This window comes from Spinacia oleracea, chromosome 2, assembly GCF_020520425.1.
Source record: "Spinacia oleracea cultivar Varoflay chromosome 2, BTI_SOV_V1, whole genome shotgun sequence".
NCBI lineage: Eukaryota > Viridiplantae > Streptophyta > Magnoliopsida > Caryophyllales > Amaranthaceae > Spinacia > Spinacia oleracea.
Window position 1 is genome coordinate 99,968,440 of NC_079488.1, and position 27,060 is coordinate 99,995,499.

The following is a 27,060-nucleotide window of genomic DNA, read 5'->3' on the forward strand; positions in this document are numbered from 1 at the left end:
AGCACAACCCCTTTTTAACAACATCAACTGTGAAGGTGCAAATGTGCAATCTAGCAATGCTCTATGTGAGTCAGGGAGTCTAGGACCTCTATCCATGATCACTGGATTTACAGGAGTTTTGTGATCCATCTTATTACCAAATAAGTTGAAACATAAGCAGTACTACCTTCGTTTCTAAATGATCTTTACGGTTACTATTTGCACGGTAATTAAGGAATTTTGGTGAACATGTGATGGTGGGGTAACAAATGGAAAATGAGTGACTATAAATTGTCCACCAATGTGAGTGAGTGGAAACTAATATTAAAGTATTGTGAGTGGGTAAGTTATGGTGGGCCAAATAAGAGTAAAAATGGAATAAAGTAGAAGTGTAAAGAACTTTCAGGAACAGACTAAAACGGAAAGCGTAAAGAACTTTTAGGAACGGAGGTAGTATATTGTTAAATTTATTTTCTTATCAAATTTTATGAATTGGACAAATAATATAAATGTTCGATAAATATAAGGATACTAATAGGTAAAGTTAATATTGAAAATATAATAGTTTTAGTCAAACAATTTGATTTATCGTCCATCTTTAAATTAATAATTTTGTCGTACTCGTATAAGTTATGTGAGGATTAATTATTGACTTTTAAAGTTTGGAAAATAATGTATCTAAAGACGGTATGAAAATAAAAACACGTTTGTTTTATAGAATTTTGCAGATAAATTTCGTTGGGACTGTGCTTGGATCTTATTACATGTGCCAAAAAATAACCTTAATTACACAGTAAAGTCTATCTACTAATAATCTGAAAATGTCTAATTACAACAATTAATAATTGCTGATATAGGACGAAAACACTACCACAGTTGCTATATAATCACATAAAAATAGTATTACAACTCGAAATGATAATAAAAAAGAATTAGAATACCACTAATTGCATTCAAGTTAAATCATAATGATATACTAATTGTAGCAAAGTTAAATGAAACAATTGAGAGTGATGGATAGCTCAGTTGGTTAGAGCTTCCATCCCGGTCACAGGTGATTCTGAGATCGATTCTCATCCCACCCTTGTGGCTCATTTGCACCCAAAAAAAAAAAAGTGTTAAATGAAACAATGTCTATATCATGGTTAGTGTCGGAAGTGTCTCACTTGAGTTAAAACTAGTGATACGCCATATTTATCACAGCAATCTATAGCATCTTTATCTCTAATGCTGCCACCTGGTTCTGCTATGACACTTACCCCACTCTGACAAGCTTCTTCTACTGCATCATTCCAAGCTGTTCACATTACATCATAGTTAAAAGTTCATCATTTAATCTTTAAGTTGTATACATAAATTCTTATTTGAAATTCATGTACTATGAACTTATTAGGGCAATTAATAAAAGTTAAAGCGCAATCTAGAGGAAGAATTATTTTTTAACAATGAGATGAGAGACCAAATATATGAAAGGGCAATTACCAAATGGGAAGAAAGCATCACTCGCCAAAGATGCTCCTTTGACCTCATCTCCCGCTTTTCTCATAGCAATTCTTAAACTTTCAAGACGATTTGGCTGCCCACTCCCCATGCCTAGCATGCATTTGTTCTGCAAAAAAAAATTTATAACATTAGAATATGGAACTCTCTTGACTTACTAATATAATCTATTGGTGCAAAATAATACATCAAAATAGGATATGCAATGCAGAGGAAAGGAAAAGATAACCTTTGCTATCACTATAGCATTGCTTTTCACATGCTTCACACAAAGCCACGCAAATTGAACATCGCCTAGCTCTTTTTCTGTTGGACTTTTTTCAGAGACGGTTTTAAATTGAATATCCTCAGGTGTCAAATCATCGGACTCCTGAGCTAACCAACCACCTCCAACTTGTCGCAAAGAAAGTTTTCCTTTGTCATTCTTCTTTGCCTCGAGGATTCTCAAAGTCTTCGACTTTCCACGCAGAATCTCAAGTCCTTTTTCTGAATACTTGGGCGCAACCACAATTTCATAAAACATCCTAGTCTCACCATCTGTAGGGCTTCTAAACTCTCGAATATCCTTTGCAAGAGCCTTCAAAGTGAATACAAATCAAGATGTGATGTTTAGAATCAATCTGCTATTGCAACAAAAATAACTTAGCGGATTTTAAGGACATCAAGTTCCATGTAGTGTTACTATAAACAAATTTTAACACACCAGTTGTTAAACTCCTAATCAGATTAAGACAAGTACAGTTGTTTCCAGAAGAAGACTCAACAAAACATTTCCAACAAATAATAGTAGTGTAAAGCATAACAGCCTACTTTGTAGCAAGGAACAGTAACACAAATCATAAGAAGCATCACCAGTGATGAAGTAAGTTGCATACTTAAGCTTCAAAGGTTCCAGTAGCATGTCGGAATGAAAAAAATATATTGCTAATGGAGACAGTTTAGATATTTAAAATAAATTTGTAATCTCATATGACCAAGTGCAGATTGGCCATTACTTTGGGATGGCCTATTATAGAACATGGGTTATTATTTAGGGACAGAGGGGGCATAATTATAAGAAGAAAGATAATTTTCTCACTCGAAAATCTTTTAGTAAAATATTTGTGAGCAACGCAAATTGGTTTGAATGGAAGAACCAAATCCTTAACGATAGTCGATAGGGCACAATTGACATGATGATTGGAACTTAGCCCCATTGGATGAACTATATCACCTATTTACCGGGAACAAAAATAAGTGGTTACCTCATCAACTTCAACATTGAAGGCTACAATGCCGCCAAATGCACTAACTGGATCTGCTTTGACAGCTAGCCTGTATGCTTCAATTATGTTATCACGTGAAGCTACTCCACAAGGGTTAGTATGCTTCACCACCACACATGTTGGATCTTTGAATTCAGAGACACAATTCCAAGCTGCATCAGCATCCAAATAGTTATTATACGACATTTCCTGCAGAAAGAAACAATAAGATGATTTTCTGATAGATTGCATAAAATTCTCAATTAGATGAAAAAAACCCAAAAGATAATTAGACATGTCATGTGAATACATGATGCCAAAACACCAAGAAAATAGGTGAAAGAACATCCTGGACAAAAGCTATGAACTACCCAGTATACTTAGGCAGTGACAATAGATAATTCCCCCTCCACCCCAAAATAAACTTCCACATCACTATATATGGATGTCCAAAAAAAATTCTCAATGCTTTTGAAGTAAAGTTCCCCTCTGCTCTTCTTTTGTCTCCCTTCTGTCGGCAATGCACTCAAGGTTCATATAGGTTAGGGCTACACAACTGGAGTAGCCTTGGCCAAATCTAATAGGAACTGCAAATCAGTGAACTTACAACTGCTGAGCCCCAAAAATTAGCTTAAAAGCATTAGAGCATTCCTTCAACAAAAATGTTGTTAAACTTGAAGTAAAGAACACTGTTCCGAACAATATCCAAAAATAAATGGATGGACACTAAAGGGCATTTAAAGGGTCTAACAAGGCAACCTTGATAAAAAGACAAGTACAGCAGACAAAGGTAAAACTACTTCCACCTAGAATACATATCTATCAGAATACATAAAGCTTAGTGGAATTTGATTCTCAAAGAGTCATCCTTTGTAAATGATCCAGCGGTAGTACAATAAATCAAAAGAAGACATTCTAAACTTGTCTCACCTTTCCATGGTGTTGAACAGCAGTAGCAATACCACCAGAATTAACCTCGGCAAGACTCTTGTCAGCATAAAATGCAGCTTTTTGGTGAGGATTCTCCCCATACCGAAGAGAGCTTTTAAGAGACAATGGTACTGTGAAGCTGGGCGGGAATTTGTCTTTGACAAATAAAATAACATTAGTCTCATGATCTCATCGATAACGATGATAAAAAAATGGCTACAAATGTCTATGAAGAAATTACATAATAGACATATGATTGTATGAGGAGATACACATTCTGCATATAACATGTGAATAATGCTTCATCTCTTCATGATGAACTAAATTAACAAGAATGGTGGAAGAACAATAAACAGGAAGTTTTAGCAACTTGACATGGTGACGATGGTCTTTCAGAATATCTGTATATGCTTTACCACATTCCAATACAGTTTGTAAATCAAGGGGCCGAGAAACAACAGGAACAGCGCACAGTGAAGAGCATTTCAAAAATTAGGCATGCAAACAACATATTACACAATGAACTGAAAAATCTTCTCGGTCTATACAATACAGCATCCCCCAGTACCTCTAATAATGCTCCTGTCTAGGGAGGGTAGGGGGACTAATGCAGGCAGCATTAAAATTGCAATTTGCAAAGAGGCGCCAACAGGTTACATTCTAAGCCCTGGAATTGCTAAGAGTGTGTTTCCCTTGAAAATTATGGAAAGGCAACTGATTGCCCCTACAGATTGCCCCTAAAATAACACAGTAATGCGAAGTAAATTTGATTTAGCCCACCAGAATCCAAACAAATTTAACCACTAAGGGTTCTCTCAACAGAAGCTGTTCTCCATAAATCATGATTTGTAATTTCATAGACATACCTCCTTCAGTTTGCTTCCACAGCCACTCTGAAACTGCAGAATCATAAGCAGCTACATGCTGAAAAGCCTTCCAGGCAAGCTTCCTACGGAACATCTCATCATCCTTATCTCCCTTAAGGTAATCTAACAGCGAAGCGTAATCTTGTGGATCAACCACCACCAAGACATCCTTGTGATTCTGTTTTATTTCATCGACAGTTAATAATTCATCTCAAGTAAAATACTTTATGTTAAATCTGGATCTTAGAAAACCAAAAACATAAAGGTAAAAGAAGAGAAGATCACCTAATGGCCAGGAAAGGTATGAGTTGACCCGTAAACAAGGAATCAAGTAGGTGTTCGGAAGACAGTTTTTAGCACTAGATAGGAACTGTCAACTTAGGAAGTTTATGTGAACATTATTCTCGGTCTAACAATTGGCCTACGACTAATATGTTATTTACCGCATGCTAATCAAAAATTAGGATCATACAAGAAGTTGCATCATTGCAATCTTGCATGATGTCTGAGTACCAAATTTCAGCTAAAAATGCTACCATACATATCCAAAGTCAAAACTAGCAGACCAGTAATTAATCCATTATTAGAGAAGCTTTAGATAGAATAAGAAGAGGTTTAAATGGAGAGATTTGAAAGGCAAACCAAATCCCAACAAGAGTTAACATCAGTTTCCAAGATATATAAAGTGGAAGACTCAAGGATTGAAGATACACAAAATTTCCCCCCCCCCCCCCCCCCCCCCAAGAAAAAAAAAAGAGATTTTTCTATGTAGTGCCCCTACATTTTTCCAACACTACATTTTAAAAAAATACATGGTATCCTTAGATCAAAAATTGCAAATCCATTAACCACAGTTATCAATTTCACATGATCTGATGAACCTAGCCACAAACCACTACCCTCCCTCTTTACCAACCACCAACTCTTTCTACCCCAACTCTCTCCGTTGACCTCCCTACATCTCTGCCTGACAACCTGCACTTCAACAAACCCGCATGTCCCTCAATATTTGCAGTCCTCTTCCACAAGAGATCGAGTGAGGAAAGGAAGTGGGGAATTGATCTGAATAATAAAAAGAGAAAGGACAACGAAAGTTGTTGTGTTGATGGTCAAGTAGGACGAAGGGGGAGGTCATCGGCTCCTTGCCTGTGGGTATTGAAAGAAGGCTGTAGAAGATGGGGTAGCTGGTGGACATAGTGAATAAAGGTAGGTTCTCAGGCTTGTGTGCCAGTGTGGTGGTAAGGAAAAACCATAAATGGCAATTAACTTAAAGAAAAAGAAAATTAAAGCAAATATAACATTTACCTTAACGGCAAGGATATGGCTTAGACCAGTTTAAAAATCCACAGCGTTAAAATTTAAAAACTGTAACACCCCCAATTTCAATACATGTTTAAGACTTGTAGCGGAAGCATAAAATATTAAATTAAGGGTATTACCGCCACAACCCAAATGCAAGCCTAAATTATCCAACAACCGTTTAACTGTTATAATTAAACTAACAATGTCATAGTTAAACAATTAAACCAAATTACCCAAAATCGTCATTACAACTTAGTTAAATAAAGACCCAAACTATTTGTCTTTAAGGCGATCTACGTATTGTTTTGCTACTAGTAACCTTGTTGTGAAATGGTCTCTCAATATGTGCCACGCAAATTTGGGAAAACATGTACAAAAAGAAAACCACAAATCAATGGAAATTGAGTAAGTAATACTTTAACCTATAAAACATTTTCGAAAACCTTTTTCTTACCTTGGAAAACATTTTGTTTTAAACCATTTCACGCACCTAACAAGCACATGAACACTATTCTTAATAAATAGTTAATTAATTACTTAATAAAGGTAAGAGAACAAGATAATTCCACCAAATTGTAGTTCGAGACTACCACCCGAATGGGTGTTACCATCAAAATAGGTCTTAGTCCCTCTTCACACTCCTGTTCCCCCGATGTTTCCATCCTTGTATATTATGGCTTTGCTGCAAATACATTTTTTATTTACTTGAGTTTTATCTCTTGATTTGGAACATCGCGTGGGACGTGGGTTTTAGAGCCTACATGATGACTTTTTTTTATCTTATTTCAGTTAAAATTTAAAATATAAATATTACAAATAAACTGTCTTCCTTAGTATTTAATACTCATTCGGTTTTGGATACTAATATGGTTTTACTATCATGATTTGGATGCACTAAAATAAAAAGATTTTACTAAGTTTTTATCTAAACATATCCGGCTAACATTGTGTAATCTTGTATAGCCTACACTCACATCGTCCATATATTGACACCATCTATTTTATGCTTGTTTGTATAGTACGTAGAGCGTGCAGATACCTATAAGTGCTCGTGTGTGTGTTTTGTGAAACTAGGCGTAATAAGGTGAGTAACTATGTTCATCACTTTGCTAAACCCTGTGAAAATATGGTTTTGACTATTGGAATTACATACTTAATGGGATTATTCAATGAGTTGTAAAATGGCGCTTGCGATTAATGAGCAATCTAGAGTTGGCACTATAACATCTGAAACCAACATATAATATGAAGGAACTCATGTTTTATTTTATATAGATACGTATCGAATAAAAATGTATGGCCCAATGTGATTATAGGATGTTGTTTTGATCATATGTTATTCATGAACGTGTGTCCATATCAATTCTTCAAATATAGTCACTTGGATGGTAAGATATCTTAGGCGGGATCCCCTAAGGTGATGAACACATTGGTGGTATGACACAACATGTCTTAATATTTTAGTCGGAGCTCACTAGCACGACCTAGGCTTACTCTACTCTTTTGAGTTAAAAACACTCGGGGGGGGGGGGGTGTATGAAAATTTAAGAACTAAGACCTATTTTGGTGGTAACACCCATTCGAATGGTAGTGTCGAACTACAATTTGGTGGAATTATTTTGTTCTCTTACCTTTAAGTACTTAATAACTATTTATCAGGAATTGTGTATGCGCGCTTGCTATGTGCTATATGTGCGTCAAATTCTTTAAAGCAAAATGTTTTCCAAGGTAAGAAAAAGGTTTTCGAAAATGTTTTAGGGGTGAAGTAGTACTTACTCAATTTTCACTGATTTGTGGTTTTCTTTTTGTACATGTTTTCCCAATTTACAAGTATGCGGTGGCACATATTGAGAGACCGTTTTACAACAAGGTCACTAGTAGCAAGACAATAACGCAGATCACCTTAAAGACAATTAGTTTGGGTCTTTATGTAATTAAGTTGTAATGACGATTTTGGGTAATTTGGTTCAATTGTTGGCTTGTATTTGGGTTGTGGCCTAAATGTGGCGGTAATACCCTTAATTTAATATTTTATAGTTCCCTATAAGTAAACATGTATTGAAATTGGGGGTGTTACAAAAATAGTAGAATACAGATGTTTAAAATAAAGGGTACTAATTAGATATGGGAAAAAACATAGGAAAAACCAAAAAAAATTTAAAAAAAAAATGAAAAATGATAAGAGATAAAACTTAAAAGCATACAGCATTCCACAAAACTTTAACTAACATAATAAATATATTAAAGCAACAAATATGTGATTAAATGTCTAGCATTCGAGCAGGATAATTACCTTTGCGGCAGCTCTGATCATAGCAGGTCCACCAATGTCAATATTCTCAATTCCTTCATCAAAATGAACTCCTCCAGCTGACGTTACTTTATCATAAAAAGGGTACAAATTTACAACAACGACGTCAAAGGTTCCTGCGGAGATATTGTATGAAACTACATCAACCATACAAGCATCAGATGGAAAGCAATAGTCACTAAGAAACTTGGAGTGAGTGACTGACCAATTCCATGTTCTTGTAAAGCATCCATGTGATCCTTAAGGTCTCTTCTAGCAAGGATGCCACCATGTATGTAAGGATGCAAAGTTTTTACACGACCATCAAGCTGTAAAGGATATGTATTAATTCTTCATACTGATAAATCTCATCATGGCACTACCATAAAAACGTTTTACTGTATTTTCTCTCACTTGTGTCTAACTTTACAACTATAAAGAGATCTTATAACAAATAGGCGCTTAAAAGCACATGTACATAAGTGTCCAAGCATTATACGTCAGAGGAATCAATCAAATCATTACAAGTACAAGAAAATATGGTGAAGATCAAAATCACGAATACTGAGCAAAACATACAAAAAGCTCACCATTTCAGGAAAGCAAGTTAGCTGCTCCACCTTAGTAACAGACACGCCAGCATTTTCTAGAGAAGACGCCGTTCCTCCGGTTGAGACAATCGTGAATCTAGAGAGAAAAAAATAACACATCATAATCAAGTAAAAAGACATTTTCTGCAATATATCATCTATCAAGTGACTGTGACTCGACAGAAAAGCAAACAAACACTATCTAAGAAAAAAGCAATCACACAAAATTCTGAGACTAGTTCAACTAGAAATCTCCCATGATTTTCCCGAGGCATAAATAGCAACTACACAACTAGTTACAGATATTTTTCATGACGCATCATGATGTTTTCCGTTGTATAGAACCTTTGTTTCAAAATATTTTCGGTATACTATGAGGCTGTGATATCTGAGAAGTTATAACTCGCAATATAACCATGGATGGCATTCAATATTATTTTGCAGGTCTTGACAGTGGCAGTGAACAAAATCCAACCAGGTTTCTACATAAATAGATAAGGCAACGAACATAATTATTTAAAATGAATTGACTGCATTATTAACTTCCCAAATTAGATATCCCTTTGTAATAAAACTGTTACCAAATGTTGAAAGCTTTAGACTAAACAGAGGTGCGTTTCATAATTTCATCTTCAATTTCAGCAAGACTCGTTATATTTGAAGCATCAAGTAGGAACAATTAGCATAGAACCAACACATGTTAATGTTTTAGTCAATCACCTGCACGGCTTGGAGATAGTTTAAGTTTTTAGTTTTAGCTTCAGAAAATCCTCCACAGCAGAAGATTGACAATAAGATTTTACTAAATGGATTTTCACAAGTTAATTTCCTCTTTCTTTTTCTTGAACAATCAACAATTAATTGATTAAAAAAATATGTGGGTAACAATAGGATATGATGTCCAGAACAACAACAACAACAAAGCCTTAGTCCCAAAATGATTTGGGGTCGGCTAACATGAATCGTCGTAGGAGATCGTCATTGTCACCAATCAAACCAGAAAGGAGCAGGAAGTAAAAAGAAAAAAGCAAGGAAGAGAAGGTGGAATTAATGAAAGTAAGATAAGAGAAAAATAAATACATATATATATACTTCCTCCGTCTTTTAATACTCGCAACGTTTGTTAGTTTCACGCATGCCGATGCACAACTTTGATCATTTATATCTTAAATTCTCTTTATGCAAAAATTATAAAAAGTTGATATTTTGAAAATACACATTGAGACGAATCTAACAAGATCCCACATGATTACGTTTTATCTTATATAAAAAACACTACGAATAGTCAAAGTAGATTATATGAATAGTGACAAAAGTCTAAACGTTGCGAGTATTAAAAGACGGAGGAAGTATATATTATAGAAAAAATATTGTAAGAGATAATAAAAAATAAGTAAAGTTTAACATACATGAATAAGTACATTTCAAAATAGCATGTAAAAATAAAAAAAAATAAAAGAATTTTAAAAATAAAATAAAAATAAAAAAAATAAATAAATTAAATAATAGAAAGAAACAGAAACATGAAAGTTGTATAAGTCAAATGAAGTCATCAATATATATTCTCTCCCTCCACGCTGTCCTATCCAACGCCATATTTTCCTCAATCCCAAAGAAGCTCATATTGTGTCCAATCACCTTCCTCCAAGTTTTCTTATGATGTCAAGAAGCCTGGAAAAATATAATTATTGCTTTTGTACCTTCTCTGGTTCCTCGGACCTTCAAGCTAATGTTATTAAGTCTTCTCTCGATGCTGGTAATGTTGGCTCTGAGGTTCTTCAGGAAATTTTATAAGTTTCTAAGTTTAATCTCGGCAAGTTCCCTTTTAAATATTTGGGCATTCCTGTTTCAGTCATCCAAAAAGCTGGGGGTAAAAGATTGTCAGATTCTTGTGGAGAGGATTACTGTCGGGATCATTGGGGCTCCAAAAACCTTTTGTATGTGCGAACAGTTCAGTTGGTTAATTATGTGTTGCTCTCTATGCACTCCTATAGGACGGTTGAGCGCTTGGGCTAGCATCTTTATCATCCCCAACACTATCCTTAAGAGGGTAATTGCTGTTTGTAAGAAATTTCTATGGGAAGGTAAGTCTGCAAACTAGGGTTCCCTTGATTTCTTGGGATTTGGTTGTAGGCCCAAGAATGCTTGTGGGCTTGGCGTTCATGATATTATTGCTTGGAATTCTGCTTCGAGTATGTTTGGAATGTCGCTTCTAAAGCTAATTGTTTGTGAGTGAAATGGATTGATCACATTTATGTGAAAGGTTGTGACTGATGGAGATATTCTCCACCTATCTCTGCCAGTTGGTATTGGAGTCAATATGCTCAAGTAAAAGTAAGATTGGCTGAGGGGTATAGAGGTAAGACTTGGGGCCAACACCCAAGTGGGATCTAGTCTACCAATTCTGGATACAAATGGTTAAAGGGCCATATGAGAAAGGTTCAAAGATCTGTGGGAAAGATGGGTTCGGAGTAGGCTCAGCGTGCCTAAACATAGTTTCATATGCCGGTTATGTGTACTTGGTAGACTAAAAACAGAACTACCCTGTACGTAATTGGTGTCAGTAACGATTCCAGTTGCATCATCTGTGCTTGACCCATTCCCATTTGTTTTTTGAATGCCCTTACAGTAGTGTGTACTCTGTAAGTTCAACAAAAGATTGGCTCCTGATCGCTTGTGCTAGCTTGCATTTAAATACTTTATGCAGATGGGTAGTTAGGATTTAGGAAGAGATGGTCCAAGTTCAGAAAATTGTATTTTATGCTGCTTTTTGTGCATGTATGTAGCACAATTGGATGGCGAGGAACGATGGTTAAACAAGAAGGTCCCAACAGTTTTTTAGTCAGTTCAGAGGATTGAAGAAACAGTTAAGAGTAGGACCAGAACTTGTTTGCCTAAGAGAATCAGCAGTAGTGACAAGTTTTGGTTTGATTGTATTCTGGTTTGCCTAAGAGAATCAGCAGTAGTGATTGCTCTTAGCTTTTGGTTCTTTGTAAACTGGAATAAGTTTGTCTATTTGGGTTGTGGCCTCGCAGGCTCTCTCTGTTTTTGTGCCTATTTTTAATGTTAGCTTAACGTTACCAAAAAATATAATAATTATTAAACTATATTTTCAGGAAAACCTGATAAGCATACTACACATAAAAGCAACCTATGTAATCGGGTTTTTGGCCTATCTTGCTATACTTCACTGATGTGACCCTTCAAACTAGCAAAAAACCTAGATGAAACTGTAGTATAAGTGTCAGACACTGTATCATAGTCCAACAGTTTTGGTGAGTCCACATATAGCAGTATAGCACACGGAGTAACATGTATGGAAGATAATGAAACATGCCATGTGAATCACTGAAATGAGAAATGTTTTCATGCCAGCAATCACCAAAGATATTAATTATCAACAGAGTATTTCATCACTTAGAGCTCCCCTAACTATATTAAAAATAAAAAACCAGTTGGAAGAGGGAAGAAAGAAAAACAGGTACAGAAATACAGACAAAGCAAAACTGACCCTAAGTCCTGTAACCCGCTTCCGAGCAAAGCTAAATCACTCTTATCAGAAAGTGAAATCAACACCCGCTTCATCCCTGAGCCTAAAAATCAAGTAATCACATCAACAGTTATGCAGAATTTTCACAATAACAAAATATAAGCAGTACTAGACTCAATCATATATGCAATGATTCCAAACACCCTTTAGAAAATTAAAACTAAAAGACGTAGCAGAGTACAAAAACAGTGGCGCAATAAATAAAATAAAATAAAATAAAAGGGCAAAAGTACCTGAACCTGTAGAAGAAGACTTCAATTGTGATGCAGCCATTGTTTCAGAAACAGCCATAACTTTGATATTCGCTGCGCTTGATTTCAGAGAGAAGAATCCTATGTCAGCTGAAATTGTTGCAGCCTGACATGAATCATGATATCGATATTCAAAATACAAAAATTTCCAACACAAACTGGTCCTGTAAAGAGATGTCTATGAGTTTACCGATTGAATGCTAGGTCTTTGGGAGATTAAAGGCCGAAGAAATCTGGATTTATTGAAAATCGAAGTTGAGGGTGCTCTACATCCACTAGCCACAGAAAATGCAGGCATCTCTGGTGCAATTTGCAACACTGAAAAAATGTGACTTGTATATTTGAAAGGGGTACTAAATGCAGGTAGTGTTTTACCTAAATGCAGAATAACTTAAAATTATTTAAATATTATTATTCTTATATTGCCCTTGTTATAAATCTATCTTTTTTCCCATCCAAAAGCTATATAAACACTTTAATACTCTGATTCAATTACTTGTAAAATAAACTCTCGCCTTGTGCATATTCTTCTGGTTTTTTTTTAAAAAATAATTTACTTTTCTTGGTGATTAGCCTTTCAAAGATTTGATTAAGGGATGAGAATGGACACATGGAAAACTTGTTACAAGAACTATGAAGAGCTTATACTATACTGCTACTATATGTGTGGCTGTAACATGTTGCTTAATGGTTCTCCCTATAGCAGGAAACTCACCAGAATCTGAGACTTTTACTGAAAGCATTTATAATGCAGTGGTTTGCTCAGGAATCGGAAACTAGATGATTAATATCCTCGGAGATGTAGCAGAAGAGTGAACTTTCTACTTACTACTCCATACTAGGGATGAATCATGAATAAAAATCAGCTGACTAACATCCTCAGATATGTTTATCTCTTTGATTCATTGCTTCAAGGGGGAGAGTATACCATCCACAAGACTAGCTCGGAGAGTTTGGGTTGACAAACAATGACATATTTTAGGACTAAATTTGGTGAAACAGTTTCCCACAAATGATAACACCGACTGTGAATTGCACTAACATGATTCAAAATCAAAACTATCTAAATACTTGGTGGTCAAGAATCAAATTGAAATATTAACTAGGAGATTGATTAATTGTTTAATTAAGTGGGGTTCTGAACTATGTATCATATAAAAGTTTATTCTAAACAACATATCATAGATGAACATAAATATACTTAGTTTTCGTTGTTGCAACTTACACTCAACTAACACTCAACAAAAGCTCAAACAACTAACCATTTCTCCTACTAAGAAACAATGAAAACATCGATTTAAATAGAATTACACTATGAAAACTAGAGTCATTTCAACAAACACTTGGTGGGCAATACTTTTAATTCCCAAAACAACACAATTAACCAACAAATAACTGACCCGGACCAACCAGTCGGAAGTTGAAGTCGACTTCCGGTGGTAATATTCGGTAATACAAACTGACTTCCGGTTATAGGACCTGGCAGTACAAATCAACTGCCGGATAGAAATTTTTCCGATTTTTTTTTTACCCAATGATACACGATTTAACATCAAAGAACAATACCAAATTGACAAAAAAATAAAATAAAAACAAGATATAACATACCTATTGAGTATCTTCAAGGTATGCGAAACCAGAGAAGCAAGAAGAAGGGGATGCAAAACCAGAGAAATGGTGGAGGCAATGAAGGTATTTTTTTTTTGGGTTTTGGAGACTTACAAAATATAAAAGGGCGTTTTTGTCTTTTACTCCTTCCATTTTGTTTTACTGTGTTTTACAATGTTCTTTACGTTGGAGAATATTTGCTTTTATAAACTTATTATACTGTCATTTTTTGTGTCAACTTTTAACTTTAAGTCGTCCAATTTTTTCTAACTCATTAAATTACTTTATAATTTCGCAAGTAATAAAGCCCTTGGTTGGCAAGGGTTTTACTTTAGTTTATTTTTTTTAATTAAAATGAAAGTTGATTTGCACTATATTCAAAGAGACAATAAATGTCAGATTTTGAAAAAATGAAATCAGGATAATGATGGAATCTACAGAATTTAAATAAACAAGAAAAAAAATCTTTATTATACGTTAATAAACGTGCAAAAGTCTAAACGTAACAAACAAAAAGAAACAGAAGTAGTACTTATTATTTAAGTCATTAAATGATTCTGCATTTAGGGATTTTGGTACTGCATTTAATACCTGCGATTTTATAAACCCAAACCACAAAATAATGGGAACCCACAGTTTCAAATCGAAAGAAAGCCTCAAGTCCATAGTTTCAAGTCTTTCAACACACTAAGGGCCCGTCGGAATTTGGTGGCTTCATCTTAATACTCCGTACATATTTTCAAAATATATATTAATATTTTATAAGTTTTTATAATATATAATTAATATTTTATAAGTTTTTATAATATATAATTAAAGATATTAATAGTCAAAGTTGTGCATTGACAAACGTGTCCAGTCAAAACGTTGCGAGTATTCCAGAACATAGGGAGTAATAAGCATAAAAAGTAAGGGGCAGTTTGGTTCACACGGGGTAAAGGGAATGGAATCAAGAAAGGGTATGGAATGGAATGGAAAACAAATCCCTTTGATTTGGTAGGTTGTTTGGTGATATTTTCAGTCCCTTCCCTTCTCCTCCTTCCTCTCCTCCTTCCTCTCCTCCCCCACCCGCGGAACTGTTTCTCCTCCCGCCACCGGAACTGCTTCTCCTCCCGCAAACGCAGCCGTCGTACCCTCCCTCCCCTTCTCCCTCCTCCTGCGGGCGTTCCTTTTCTTCCTCTCCTCCCCCACGTACCGCCAGAACTGTTTCTCCTCCCACCACCGCCCTTCGTTCTCCTGCCTCTACTTCTCTCTCCTCCTACCGCCGTTCCTTTTCTTATCTCTCCTACCTCTCCTTATCCCTCCTCATGCCGTTGTTCCTTTTCTTCTCGATCTCTCCTTCCTCTCCTTCTCCCTCTTCCCGCCGCCGCCCTTCGTTCTCCTACCTCTCCTTCTCCCTCCTTCTATCGTCGTTTCGATGTTCCTCAACAGGTGTAGTGGGTGGTGGTGGTTAATTTCGAGTTGTTGCGGATGGTGGTGGTTTGTTTTGGGGTTGTTACGGGTGGTGGTGGTTGGTTTATGGGTGGTGGTGGTTGGTTTCAGGGTGGTTGCAGGTGGTGGTGGTTGCGAGGGCGGCGATTGTGGTGTTGGAGTTGGGTGGTGGTGTGGTGTGGTGTATAAGTTGGTCAATGTTGGTCAAGGAAGATGATTTGAAGAGGATTTTGGGGGTAAGGTTGATACCCTAGGGGGGGTGGGGAATCATGGTAGAGGGAAATCGGGGAATGAGAGGAGTAAAGGGAATGATTGAAATGGACAAACAAACAATAACAAAGGGAATGAGAGGTTTCAATATAGCAGATAGTTTTCTCCCTAGACAAGACAGTAATGTTCACCTTGTTCAACAAAAATTTAAAAAATAAATTATAACGTAAAATACATATCAATGTTACACTTGGGACCTTCAATTGGAAAAAAAATAATCTATTTTCCTCCTTCTGCGAGGATTTTTCTCCCTCGAAATACAAAGTTTTTCTTTTATCCTCGGGAAGCTTTTTCTTATTTTTTTTTTCTTTTTAATGTTCAAAATCGCAGATCTAATGAATTACCGTGAAATTAGTTTATTGGTAAAGAATTATGCGGGATAGCAATAGTTATCCATTTGATGAATCGAGTGACAATCACCCTCGCCACTACAATAAATCGTTAGATTGTTCATTCGAAAAGGTTGTATATTTCAGTGATATGTGCGAGAGATGTCCAGTGCAAGATCTACCCAACGATCATAGTTTTGATGTTGCTTTTACCATTAAAAAAAATAAAAAATAAAGCAAAATTTAACATAATTGTACATGTTTAAATATTTTGAAAATATATACCGAGACAAATCTAACAAGATCCCAAATGATTATATAATTCCTTCTATATAAATCACAAAAAAAAATGATAAAAAGAGAGTATGTGTGAATATTGTAAAATTACAAATAATGCAATAATAAATAAAAAACAGAGGAAATATATCGATTTCAGCGTTCAATATTGATTTATAGTAGTGATTAAAAAGTAAATATCGACTTAAAAATACTATACTTCATAGTTAATACTAAGTAATCAAACTCAAATTCGACATTTACCTGAAGTTACCACCCTTTTTTAGATAACATGAAATATCAAATATATTCTGCGTCCACCTCATATTATATTTTAACGACAACAAGAATCAATGAAGAAGACATGCGATAACATTCTTTCTTTATCGTAGCAAAAGAATATTTAATCCTCTCGAATTTTCTTTTCCAAACAACTTCATAACATACACATTTAATTTCATATGGATCGTCAAAGAAACATAAAATATAAAATCTAACAACAATAATCAATGAAGAAGAAATGCGATAATGTAATCTTTCTATATCATGGTTGAAGAATATTTCATCCCTTCAAATTTCTAAGAATCTAAATTTCTAAGAATATGTTCACTAAAGATTGAAGCAGAGATGATAAAAATGGAATTCTTGTTTCGAAGTCCGACTCTATAAATAGAGAGGGTTTGCTTAAACTAGATTACTCCAACAGACACATAACAACACACATTTGCACACTAACATCAAACGCAAAAATGAGTTGCTCTGCTCAACTGAAGAAGAAAGTTGGAGGCCTTGAGCCTGTCGACCCAAACAGTCCAAAGATCATCGAGATCGCGAATTGGGCCGTTAAGGAACACAACAAGGAAGTAAGTTGTGATTATATATGCTTTGATCTGTTCACCTTATTTCCACTCATTTCAAGAAAATTAAGTTCAGTTAAGTTCATGAAAAATAAGAGCTAACGAGTACAATTATAAATAAAATAAGTTTTAATAAGTTCATACGAAGTATAATATAAGTTCGTAAAAATACTGGAAAATTAGGTTAAGAGAACGCACCCTTACTTAGTTATACTTCCTCCGTCCCTTAATACTCGCACATGATGTTAGTATATAATATATTGTTGGTTTCATCTTAATAAGTTAGTTGGGGGTGGGGGAAAATATTGGAGGAAAACTTTAATAAATAAAAAAATTGTTAAAATTTAAGACACGTGCGTGTCACATGATGGTCAATGCCGGAAAACAGTCGTTGACCACCGAAAAATCACTTATGGTCCTTATTCACAACAAAAAAAACCAAATGGGCCTTCTTTCACAACTTTTTTTTCTAAAAGGTCATTTCTCATAATTTTGTGTGTTAAAAGGTCATTTCTAACAAATTTTCCATATTTTATAAGTTTTTATAATATATAGTTAAAGTTATTGGTGGTCAAAGTTGTGCATTGGCAAGCGTGTCCAGTCAAAACGGTGCGAGTAAGTATTTTCTAATAACACCATGCGTTCCTATAAGATTCTCGTATTAATAGTTATAGTGCGCTTTGGGTTGATAGTTATAATTCCATGTTAATAGTTATAGTTTTCATGTTAACTGTCGATTATGAGTTGTAATAGTATGGTTTTCTTGTTAATAATTAGCAGTCTCACAGACGTGCATTAAAAACTATTAAAAACAAAGAGTAAAGAACAAAAAGGAACGAGATTGTCTCATGTTTTAATATCTGATTTTATCAAACCGAATTAACAATCATTGAGTAGCTAATGGTTGTGAGTTATGAACTTTGTAGGGAGGAATACCCCTTGAGTTTATCAGGGTTATAAAAGCAGAACAACAAGTGGTTTCCGGTATGATGTACTACATTGTTCTTGAGGCAACTAATGGATTGCTTATCCATGGTGCACCCATCACCAATGAATACTTTGCCAAGGTTTATGATCAGCCATGGACTCACACCCGCAAACTCGAAGTGTTCGAGCCTATGTTGCAAGACAAGCCACGTATCGCCATTGCAAACTAGAATAACCAACAATCTTCAATGCTGCACTAAAGAGTGTGCACATTATATATAAAAGTGTATGAATAAGTGTTTGATGTTGTTGGGGTGTTAAAATGGGCCCACCATTTTAACCTAAAAGCCAATAAAATCCACTCAAGCCCAATATCCCTTACAAGGCCTCAAAGGCCCAACAAAGGCACTATATATACCCCTCAAAGGGCAAGGTAAAGAGGCCATTCTCTAACCCTAGAGAAGCCACCCTACTCTCTCTCCCCTAAACACCTCATTTTATACATCAATTGTACTGACTTGAGCGTCGGAGGCTCCGCCTCGGGGACCCCCCCTTGGCCCGGAGTTCATCTTGCAGGCACCGTACGTGATCGGAACTCAAGACATCAAGGACGCTCCTTCCATCGTTTCAACCCCGGAACAGATGTGCTTAGTTACATCTAAACAACAATGAACTACTACTACTACTACTACTAATACTACTGTTACTTAGAACGAATGTCTTTCAGCTCCGTTTGGTAGGGTGTAAAACGTTTTCATTGTAAAATGATTTATACTAATTTTATAATAAACCATAGCACAAAGTGGTTAATAAAGTTGCGAAGGCAGGTCAAGAATCGATACCAGAAACTAATACTTGGATGAAATAATTGCTTTCATTAAAGAATCCTTGGATTTAGATAGTGCTATTCATTCAGATTGTGTTTGTGGCCCGTATGATGATATCAACAATATATCAGTTGGATCTTTCTACAACACCATCAAAGTTGATGGTCCCGATTGCCCGAAGAAGAATTCATTCCTATAGTACATTCACGGTTTATCCTGATTTTCCATTTACAAATTGTTGGGTTCTAGAGAGAAAGATATGTCAGTGCCATTCTTCATGTCTATGATGCCCGGATTCTTCATTTCAACTCAAGTAATATTGGATACCTGACACTCCAAATAAGACTCTAGGACATTTCAATGTGATTTAGAGGGCATCCTAGTGGCAGTTCATTTCTTTGTACATGTTGTTGCGTTTCATTTCTAGGTTGATTACTAGCATTGTCAAGGGCTTTCATTCAATTGACTATGCCTTTTAATTAGTGGTTCTAACCTAACCACGAACTCAGTTTCTACACTTCTTTTAACGCATGATTAGTAGTGTTCATAATATTGTTAATATATGTCAATTATAATTTTGTCTATTGCCTCGAGACTGACTCCCTATAAGATTTTGATACATTATTTAGTATAACTGTGAATACTCTAGCAGACTATTCTACAAGCATATATACAATAATTAGAATAAAATTGGACCCTCTAGATCTCCCTAGTTTCAGCCAATAGATCTTTCACGATCTCTAAGTACCTGGTGTACAAGGTACTTATTAGATTTCTAGTGTGAGTAGAAGACTAACCACCGGCCCCTCATAGGAGAGGAATCGTCTAGCTGGTCTCGAGTTAGATGCTCTAGCGTCAACTTGTGGCCTTTCAATCTCTGTAGGATTAGGAGAGGAAGTGTATTGTCCTCATGGACGGGGGTTAAGTTGTTGATCTAGGAGGGTTTTCTAAAAAGATGTCATTGTTCTGGTCATCGTCCTCTTGTGGATTTCCTCTTCTATTTCTCATAGGCTTAGGTGGCATAATTTTCTCATAGTCTTAGGTAGAATAATTTTTGATGAAGAATTATGCAGTCAGATTTGCAAGAGTTTTATCAATTTGTTGACTATCACTCTCACTATGGTCGCCAAAATATTGTTGTCGTTATACGCGAACAAGCAATAACACCTTATTCTGTAGGGCGAATAAAGGTGTCTAGGGATACTGCCCTTAAGCGACGGCTGGCCTTAGTATGTAGAGGTCTCGCTTGTAAATAGGTAATTTGTAGGAAATCACCAAATGCAAAACTTTTTATGAAAAACTTATTGTGAAATGAAATGCTTAAGTAAAACAGCACACAAAGTTAAGCAAATGTCATTGACTGATATGTAATAAAAAATTGGACAAACATTAATTTTTGAAGAAATGTACCTCCATGGTTGAATGTTTGGAAAAATACACAACATAAATGCCATATATTCTACAATACTTGAGGGAAAACACCACGAACTATTGCTACGCTACTGCTAGGCTACTAAGCCTAGGACTACACTAAGCGTTAGGCTAAGGCTACGAAAGCTACGAAAGTAAGAAATGCTTTGTTTTTGTGTTGATGGTGTCTTTGTAAATGCCGATTTTTTTATGTATATATACCCCTAGTAAGAGGCGGTTGAAGAGCAATTTGCAGAAGAGTGGAAGTTGATCCTGTAACTGCTTGGGTGAGAGAGAGAAACCGGGTGTTCGTGGCCACGTTAACCCTGACTTATTCCAAGCCCTTTAACCTGTTTGTAACTGGCGCTGGAAACCTGATTCTTCTGGGCTCGCGTTTCTCTTGGGCTTGTCCTTTGTTGGGCTGCTCTGTTTCTTCCTCTTGGGCTTGTACCTCAATTGGGCTTGACTTAACTGTTGGGCCTTTGTTGATTCGGGGTCTTTGACCTACCATATACGCTTACTAAGAATAGGTTTTAAAAAGTATACAACAAAGTCCACCTCACATTATATTTTAACGGCAACAAGAACCAATGAAAAAGACATGCGATAACATTCTTTTTTTATCGTAGCTGAAGAATATGTAATCCTCTCGAAGTTTCTTTTCCAAACAACTTCATAACGTGCAAACTATTAAAAACAAAAAGCTAGGAACCAGAATGTCACAGTTTTAATATCTTATTTTAGTTGTGGAGTAAAGCTAACCGATTTACCAATGATTGAGTAGCTAATGGTTGTGAGTTATGAACTTTGTAGGGAGATTGCCTTGAGTTTATCAGGATTATAGAAGCAGAATACCAAATGGGTTCTGGTATGAAGTACTATATTATTCTTGAGGCAACTAATGGAATTCTTGTCCATGGTGCACCCATGGCCATCACCAATGAATATTTTGCCATAGTTTATGATAAGCCATGGAATCACACCCGGATACTCGAAGTGTTTGTAGCCAAGGAGCAAGACGAGCCACATGTCGCCGTTGCCAACTAGAGTAACAATCTTCAATGCTGCACTAAAGAGTGTGCACATTATGATAGTGTATAAATAAGTGTTTGATGTGCTTAGTTACATCTAAACAGCAATGAATTACTATCACTACTATTACTATTAACTCGAATTGAAAGTCTTTCATGAAATTACTACTCCTAATTACCTGTTAGGACATTAGGCATGATGCTAAATGTAGTTTATTGCATCTATAAGAGTAAGCAAACTGATAACAACCTGTGAGTGTGTGCTACGTATGCCGGGATCTAAATGGCTACAAACAACACTACATGACGATCAAACAAGTCAAGTGAAACATCAAACAAATAAGGCCTTAATGTAAGATGGGAACGAGTCGTCCTATTTTATGAGTGACTTCTTATTATTCACAGTGTAATACTCAGTACATGAATCGTGCATCGTATATGCGCTCCTTTGGGGGAAAAAAAAAATCAATCTTGTGCTCAGTCACTTATAATATAATCAACAACACACATCTGTTAAATCAGCAAAACCCAGAACAACAGACACTGCTGCAAATTTAATATTTCTGGTGAATGCTCAACATCCTCGAGAATCTGACAAATATACAAGGTAAAGAAGAGACTCCCTGTATTCCGACTTCCACCAAAGTATAAATCGTGAAATGTCAACACTTGTAGGCTTCTAGCTCACTTTCAGGTATATATCTTGTTCAAGGATAAGATAACGAATTGACAGTTGTAAATTCATATCAGAAAAGAAGCAAGATGCTGCATCACCAGTGAATTCCAGTTTAGCCGTCTTTCAGACATTAACCCAGGCCTCGAACATATTGGTCTAGAGTAGTGTTGAACAGCTCATACCTAAGAAAGTGGGTGGACATGATTGAGTAATTAGTAGCAATACAACCAACAGTCATTTGATAAATGAAATCTAATTATGAAGACCGATAGAAATTTGAAATGTACAACCAAACATAAAATATATATCCAGTATATGTAAGGGTAAAACTCATTTTATAACAAACCATAGCACAAACAGGTGAATAAACGTTGCTAGGCAGATAAAAAAATCGATACCAGAAACTAATACTTTGATGAATGAATTAATTCATTAAAGAATCTATGGATTTAGCTAGTGCTATCCATTCAGATTGCGCTTAGTGGCCTATATCATGATATCAACAAAACATCAGTCGGATCTTTCTACAACACCATCAAAGTTGATGGCCCCAATTGCCCGAAGAAGAATTTGTTTCTCTATACATCTATTGAAGCGGACATGAAACTAGTACATTCATGGTTCCAAAAGATGAAAGAGACGTCAATGCCATTCTTCAAGCTTATGATAACCCGGACTCTTCATTTCAACTCAAGTAATATCGGATACCTGACACTCCAAATGAGACTCCCGGAAAATTCAATTTTGTCCAATAAGGGAAACGTTTACAGAAGTTTTATTTCTTACGAAATACATAATTTCATATAGGAAAGTATCCTTGATCGCGTGTCCCAGTCGATTCTTTGGATTCTAAGTGTCCTCGCATCTTCAGTTTAGAATTTTCCATGTTAGACTCTTGGGCCATGCCCGAGTCTGACACTCTTATCTGGGTCCTAGTAACATATATAGCTTCAACTCTTGGAGCAGTGGGTGCACATTGCACGATCCACTCAAGAGGAATAAAGGTGTACTTGTATGTGATAAAATGGCATGCCTATATAGTTCAAACCTATTGAGAATGACCACAGAATATGAAGTACGTTGTAACATCTCTGGTCAAGCTTGAGGGAAAATATTTACTTTTTCTATTTATTTCAGGAGACAAGGGACCCAGTAGGAGCTAAAAAAAGAGACACATTTGGCAGAATAGGACTGAATTGAGTATGGCTGCTAAGTGCCAACACTAACCGTAAACCATCACGTAAACATTTACAAGTATGGTTGGGCATGCTCTTTGCAGACTTACAGCAGACAACAGAATTACAGAAGTTTCCCACCCTTTGCCAATGATGAGAAACTACAGAAGCAAAACTCTTCTAATTTAGCAAGAAAATTATCAGATTCAGTTATGCAGCTTCATGATGCAAAGGAGATCATAACTCTAAAAATATACGAGATGTGCATCTTTCAAAATATCCACCCTCTACCAACTCCTGTATTTCTAGAAAAGACTTGGACAGCCTTTACAGGGTTACATAACATTGATAATTTAAGGACGGAAAGCATGATCTACCAAGGTCCAAGGTAATAGAGGAAGAGGAACACCTTGCAGTTGAAAGGAAACAATTCAAATTCCCAACTCCCCTTCTTCAGCTACTCACTCCTTTTTGGAACAACAAAACACTAATACTTCATTTTAAGTACATCATGATTTTGTGTGTTCTCCTAAGATCAACATATATCCAACTGAAAGCCTAAATCACCTCTTATAGACTAAACAGGGGAAGAGCTTAGAGGAGAAACAGGGCCTAGTTGAGATCAATTCGAAGTAGCAGTTTAAAAAACAGATAAATGTTTTCCTTAACAAGGAAAGAGGTTCATGATCCACAAGAGAAAGGCGTGTCAATTTCAAATTGTATTTGAAGACATTATTTCCAAAGGGTTGCTGAAGAAGTATAGTTAACCCAGTCTAGCCATTTTGAAACAAGTTACATAATCACAAAGAAGATAAAATTATTCAAGGATAAATCTGTACAGCACTAGAGGTAGATTATAAGCTAAGGGGTAGAGTGGATTAGAAACTAGAGAAAAGGCCGATTAAATCATTCACCGATACGTCAGACAAACCACAAATCTATCAGTAATGTAAAATGTAAGTCACTCACTTGATTGGAGTTCCGGGAGTATAAAGTGGATTCTTGACAACATATTCAACATACAAGTTGTAAATGTACTTTAGTGATTCTCGTAGATCACCAGTTCTAGGGTGAGTGACCAAGATAAGCTGCCAACATAAAAATAAAATGTACAGGAATCAGTTAACAATAATGAAATGTGTTATATTACATCAAAGACAGCATATGATATGGTTATACTAAAGATACACGAGTACACGACACCCTAAACTACAAAGATATAGGCAGAGGTCCTCAATATCAGATAGACATAACCTTATCTAAATACAAAGGACCAATTTAGAAACCAACAGATCAGTCAAATGTTTTTACAAAATTATCCACGGCTTTTTTTGTTGTTGTCATGAAGTAAACCTATATATGCCTTTCTAACCAAGGGAATCCTGTAAATAACATCTCCAGAATTTCATGGGTATTGTTTCAAACAATTGACCCCACTCTTTCCATCCACCATAGGCAGAAGCCTCTTAAGTAGAACCTGGGTAATGTGGTATGCTAAAAATAGAAGAATAATGTGAAAAGAAATAGTAAGAGAAAGTAAACAAGAACTAACCATAAAACAAAGCTAATAACCGGGAAACAGTTGGAAGATGATCTAAAGGCAAAGGTGTTGTCTAAGCACAGGAAAAACAATGAGGGTTGATAGTCGATACATCCTTCAGTTTGCATTAACAAACTTTGTTCTTTGAAAAGTACGAGACAAACAACTGCAGTTCGGAACTTCAGATTTTTTATCAACCATACAAAACTAGTGACCCTTTACTGATTAAAACCAAAACAACTTGTACCCAAGGAAAGGCTCCCATCTCAATCACATTTTGTAAATTTGACAATCTTTGATTTAACTTTCCATTTTCTTTCGCGCTTTATAATTCAAATCCCATACTCTTACTGGCCAAATTAGAATCAGACTTCTATTTCTTGTTAACTGTCTTATAACAAATAGGTCAATAGCTAAATGCAAGGAGGTCAAGAAAGAAAATTAATACAGATACTTCCATTGACGATCTGTGAATGGAAAAAGTAGGAAAGCATGGTCCGGCAGCATTGATAAAGGTGGGTGCTCATTAGCTATTAAAGCCGAACAATAGGGGGTTCGGAGTTGAAAAGTTAAGCCATTGAGATACGACTATTAGAGTTGAAAGACAATATGAAATTTGAATTCTGCTCCGAAGTTCAGAACCATCAACCTATTAAACAGGTGCCAAAGCTTCTCAAGCAAATGGTAACAAAAGCTAACAATTGTGGGATTATGTCATGATGGGTGAAAGGAACCTGGAATTATGTATATAGGATTTCAACAAAAATCTAACGTACGATGATAGAAACATACCATATAGCATTTAAGTATCAAAGAAATAAAATAAAACAAAATTTGTAGGCAAAAGCTTTCGGATCTACCTTTATTCCTGATGGAGTTTCCATAAAACTAAGTTTGTAGGTATTGGTGCGGAAACTGTGAAAAGAACACCCTTGGCCAGGCAATTGAGGCACCCCAAGGTTCACCTTATCGGCACTGTTCAAATATCACAAATTTCAAGCATCAATATTCCCACACACATCATAGTCCCATCAATCAAATTGGGCAACATCATAAAACATCTTGAAATCTAAGAACTTAACCTCAAAAAGCAGCAATTGTATAATTTTAACATTCTCCACAGTGCTCACTAGATCACATTGTTGAATCAAACAATTCAGCCACTAAATCGAAATATTGAACCAAAATAATCACATTTTCAAAACTACCTTCTTACCCATGAATCAATCTTTTAAATTTTTTTACTTGTGGGTGGTTTTCTCATCAATCAAATCAACACCAAAATACCCAAAATTTCAACAATTTCCAATTTAAAAAAACCCATAAACAAATTCCAAAAAAGGGACAAAAAATTAACCTAGTAGGATCCATTTTAGCAGTGAGAGATTTGAGGGAAAAGAGGAGACCAAACATGAGCTTCTGATCTTGCTGAGCACTCAATGTATGAAGTGAACGATTCCATTCCCTGTAAAGCAAACAAACCCCATTTCTATTGAATATGTACATCATGTGTGCATTGTTTCCGGCCGCTGTTACCGCTGGTGGTGATGGGTTTATCTCCGTTGTCCCGAAAAACTGCATTTTATCTCTCCTGAAAACCTAAGCAAATTTGCCCACGATTTGATTCTGATCAAAGATGAAAAACCCACAAATTTAGACCGATTTAATTATGATTAAGAACAAAAATTAGATGGAGTTCGTTATGATAGAAAGATTTGAACTTCTTTCACTTACCAGTTGGCAAGGCGCAAGGGAGCTATCCGAGAGAGGCTAGGAGGAGGAGATGAACCAGCTGATGAGTGATTTTCTTCTCTGTTGATGTTTTTTTTTTTTTTAACAGCTTCTGTTGATGTTTTTGATAACCAAGGTGCTTTAGGCCTTTGTTTGGTTGAGGGAATTTGGGAGGAATTTGGGAGGAAAAGAAAGGAAAGGAAAGGAAATGGTTTTATTATGTTCTCATATTTGGTTAGATAAATTACATGGAATTTGATGGGAAAGAAAAGGAAAGATTATTTGTAAAAATTTCACTTTTCTTTCCTCTTAAATGGGAGGAATTTGATAGGAAAGAAAAAATTAAAAGCTGTCATTTATATTTCTTTTTCTCTTCCCTTCATTTCCTTCCTTTGAACCAAACACAGGAAAATAAAATCTCTTTCCCTTTCCTTTCTTTTCCCTTTCTTTGTTTTCTCTTTCTTTCCTTT

The 27,060-nt window shown here is 35.8% G+C and overlaps 3 protein-coding genes across 8 annotated transcripts; 1 reads left to right on the plus strand and 2 right to left on the minus strand.

The window, feature by feature from the left end:
- Positions 1–833: 833 nt before the first annotated feature.
- On the minus strand, positions 834–14,263 carry LOC110802812 (uncharacterized). Of its 4 annotated transcripts, none has more exons than XM_022008271.2 (13): positions 14,111–14,263; positions 12,693–12,820; positions 12,491–12,608; positions 12,213–12,294; positions 8,702–8,798; positions 8,338–8,440; positions 8,115–8,248; positions 4,520–4,697; positions 3,654–3,808; positions 2,724–2,933; positions 1,709–2,056; positions 1,462–1,588; positions 834–1,276 (listed from the first exon to the last, which is right to left on the minus strand). In XM_022008271.2, the coding sequence occupies exons 2-13, from the start codon at positions 12,798–12,800 to the stop codon at positions 1,125–1,127; spliced, it is 1,812 nt and encodes a 603-aa protein (XP_021863963.2). In that variant the 5' UTR covers positions 12,801–12,820; positions 14,111–14,263; the 3' UTR covers positions 834–1,124. The 4 variants fall into 4 exon arrangements, with proteins under 4 accessions (XP_021863963.2, XP_021863960.2, XP_021863962.2 ...); XM_022008268.2 differs by having other exon boundaries at positions 12,485–12,608; XM_022008270.2 differs by having other exon boundaries at positions 12,485–12,608; positions 12,693–12,802; positions 14,111–14,249.
- A 2,827-nt stretch (positions 14,264–17,090) lies between these two features.
- LOC110802841 (cysteine proteinase inhibitor A-like) lies at positions 17,091–21,611 on the plus strand. 3 transcript variants are annotated; one of them, XR_008928356.1, is made up of 3 exons: positions 17,102–17,279; positions 18,200–18,502; positions 18,842–19,014. XR_008928356.1 is itself a non-coding variant. In XM_056837476.1 (2 exons), exons 1-2 carry the CDS (start codon positions 17,166–17,168, stop codon positions 21,482–21,484), a joined length of 348 nt encoding a protein of 115 aa, XP_056693454.1. In that variant the 5' UTR covers positions 17,091–17,165; the 3' UTR covers positions 21,485–21,611. The 3 variants fall into 3 exon arrangements, 2 of the variants coding, with proteins under 2 accessions (XP_056693454.1, XP_021863996.1); XM_056837476.1 differs by lacking the exons at positions 18,200–18,502; positions 18,842–19,014 and adding an exon at positions 21,251–21,611 and having other exon boundaries at positions 17,091–17,279; XM_022008304.2 differs by having other exon boundaries at positions 18,200–19,014.
- Positions 21,612–21,839: 228 nt separating this feature from the next.
- Positions 21,840–26,758, minus strand: LOC110802840 (uncharacterized). The gene is made up of 5 exons (XM_022008303.2): positions 26,594–26,758; positions 26,217–26,485; positions 25,720–25,834; positions 24,289–24,407; positions 21,840–22,326 (listed from the first exon to the last, which is right to left on the minus strand). The coding sequence occupies exons 2-5, from the start codon at positions 26,438–26,440 to the stop codon at positions 22,275–22,277; spliced, it is 510 nt and encodes a 169-aa protein (XP_021863995.1). The 5' UTR covers positions 26,441–26,485; positions 26,594–26,758; the 3' UTR covers positions 21,840–22,274.
- Positions 26,759–27,060: the final 302 nt, after the last annotated feature.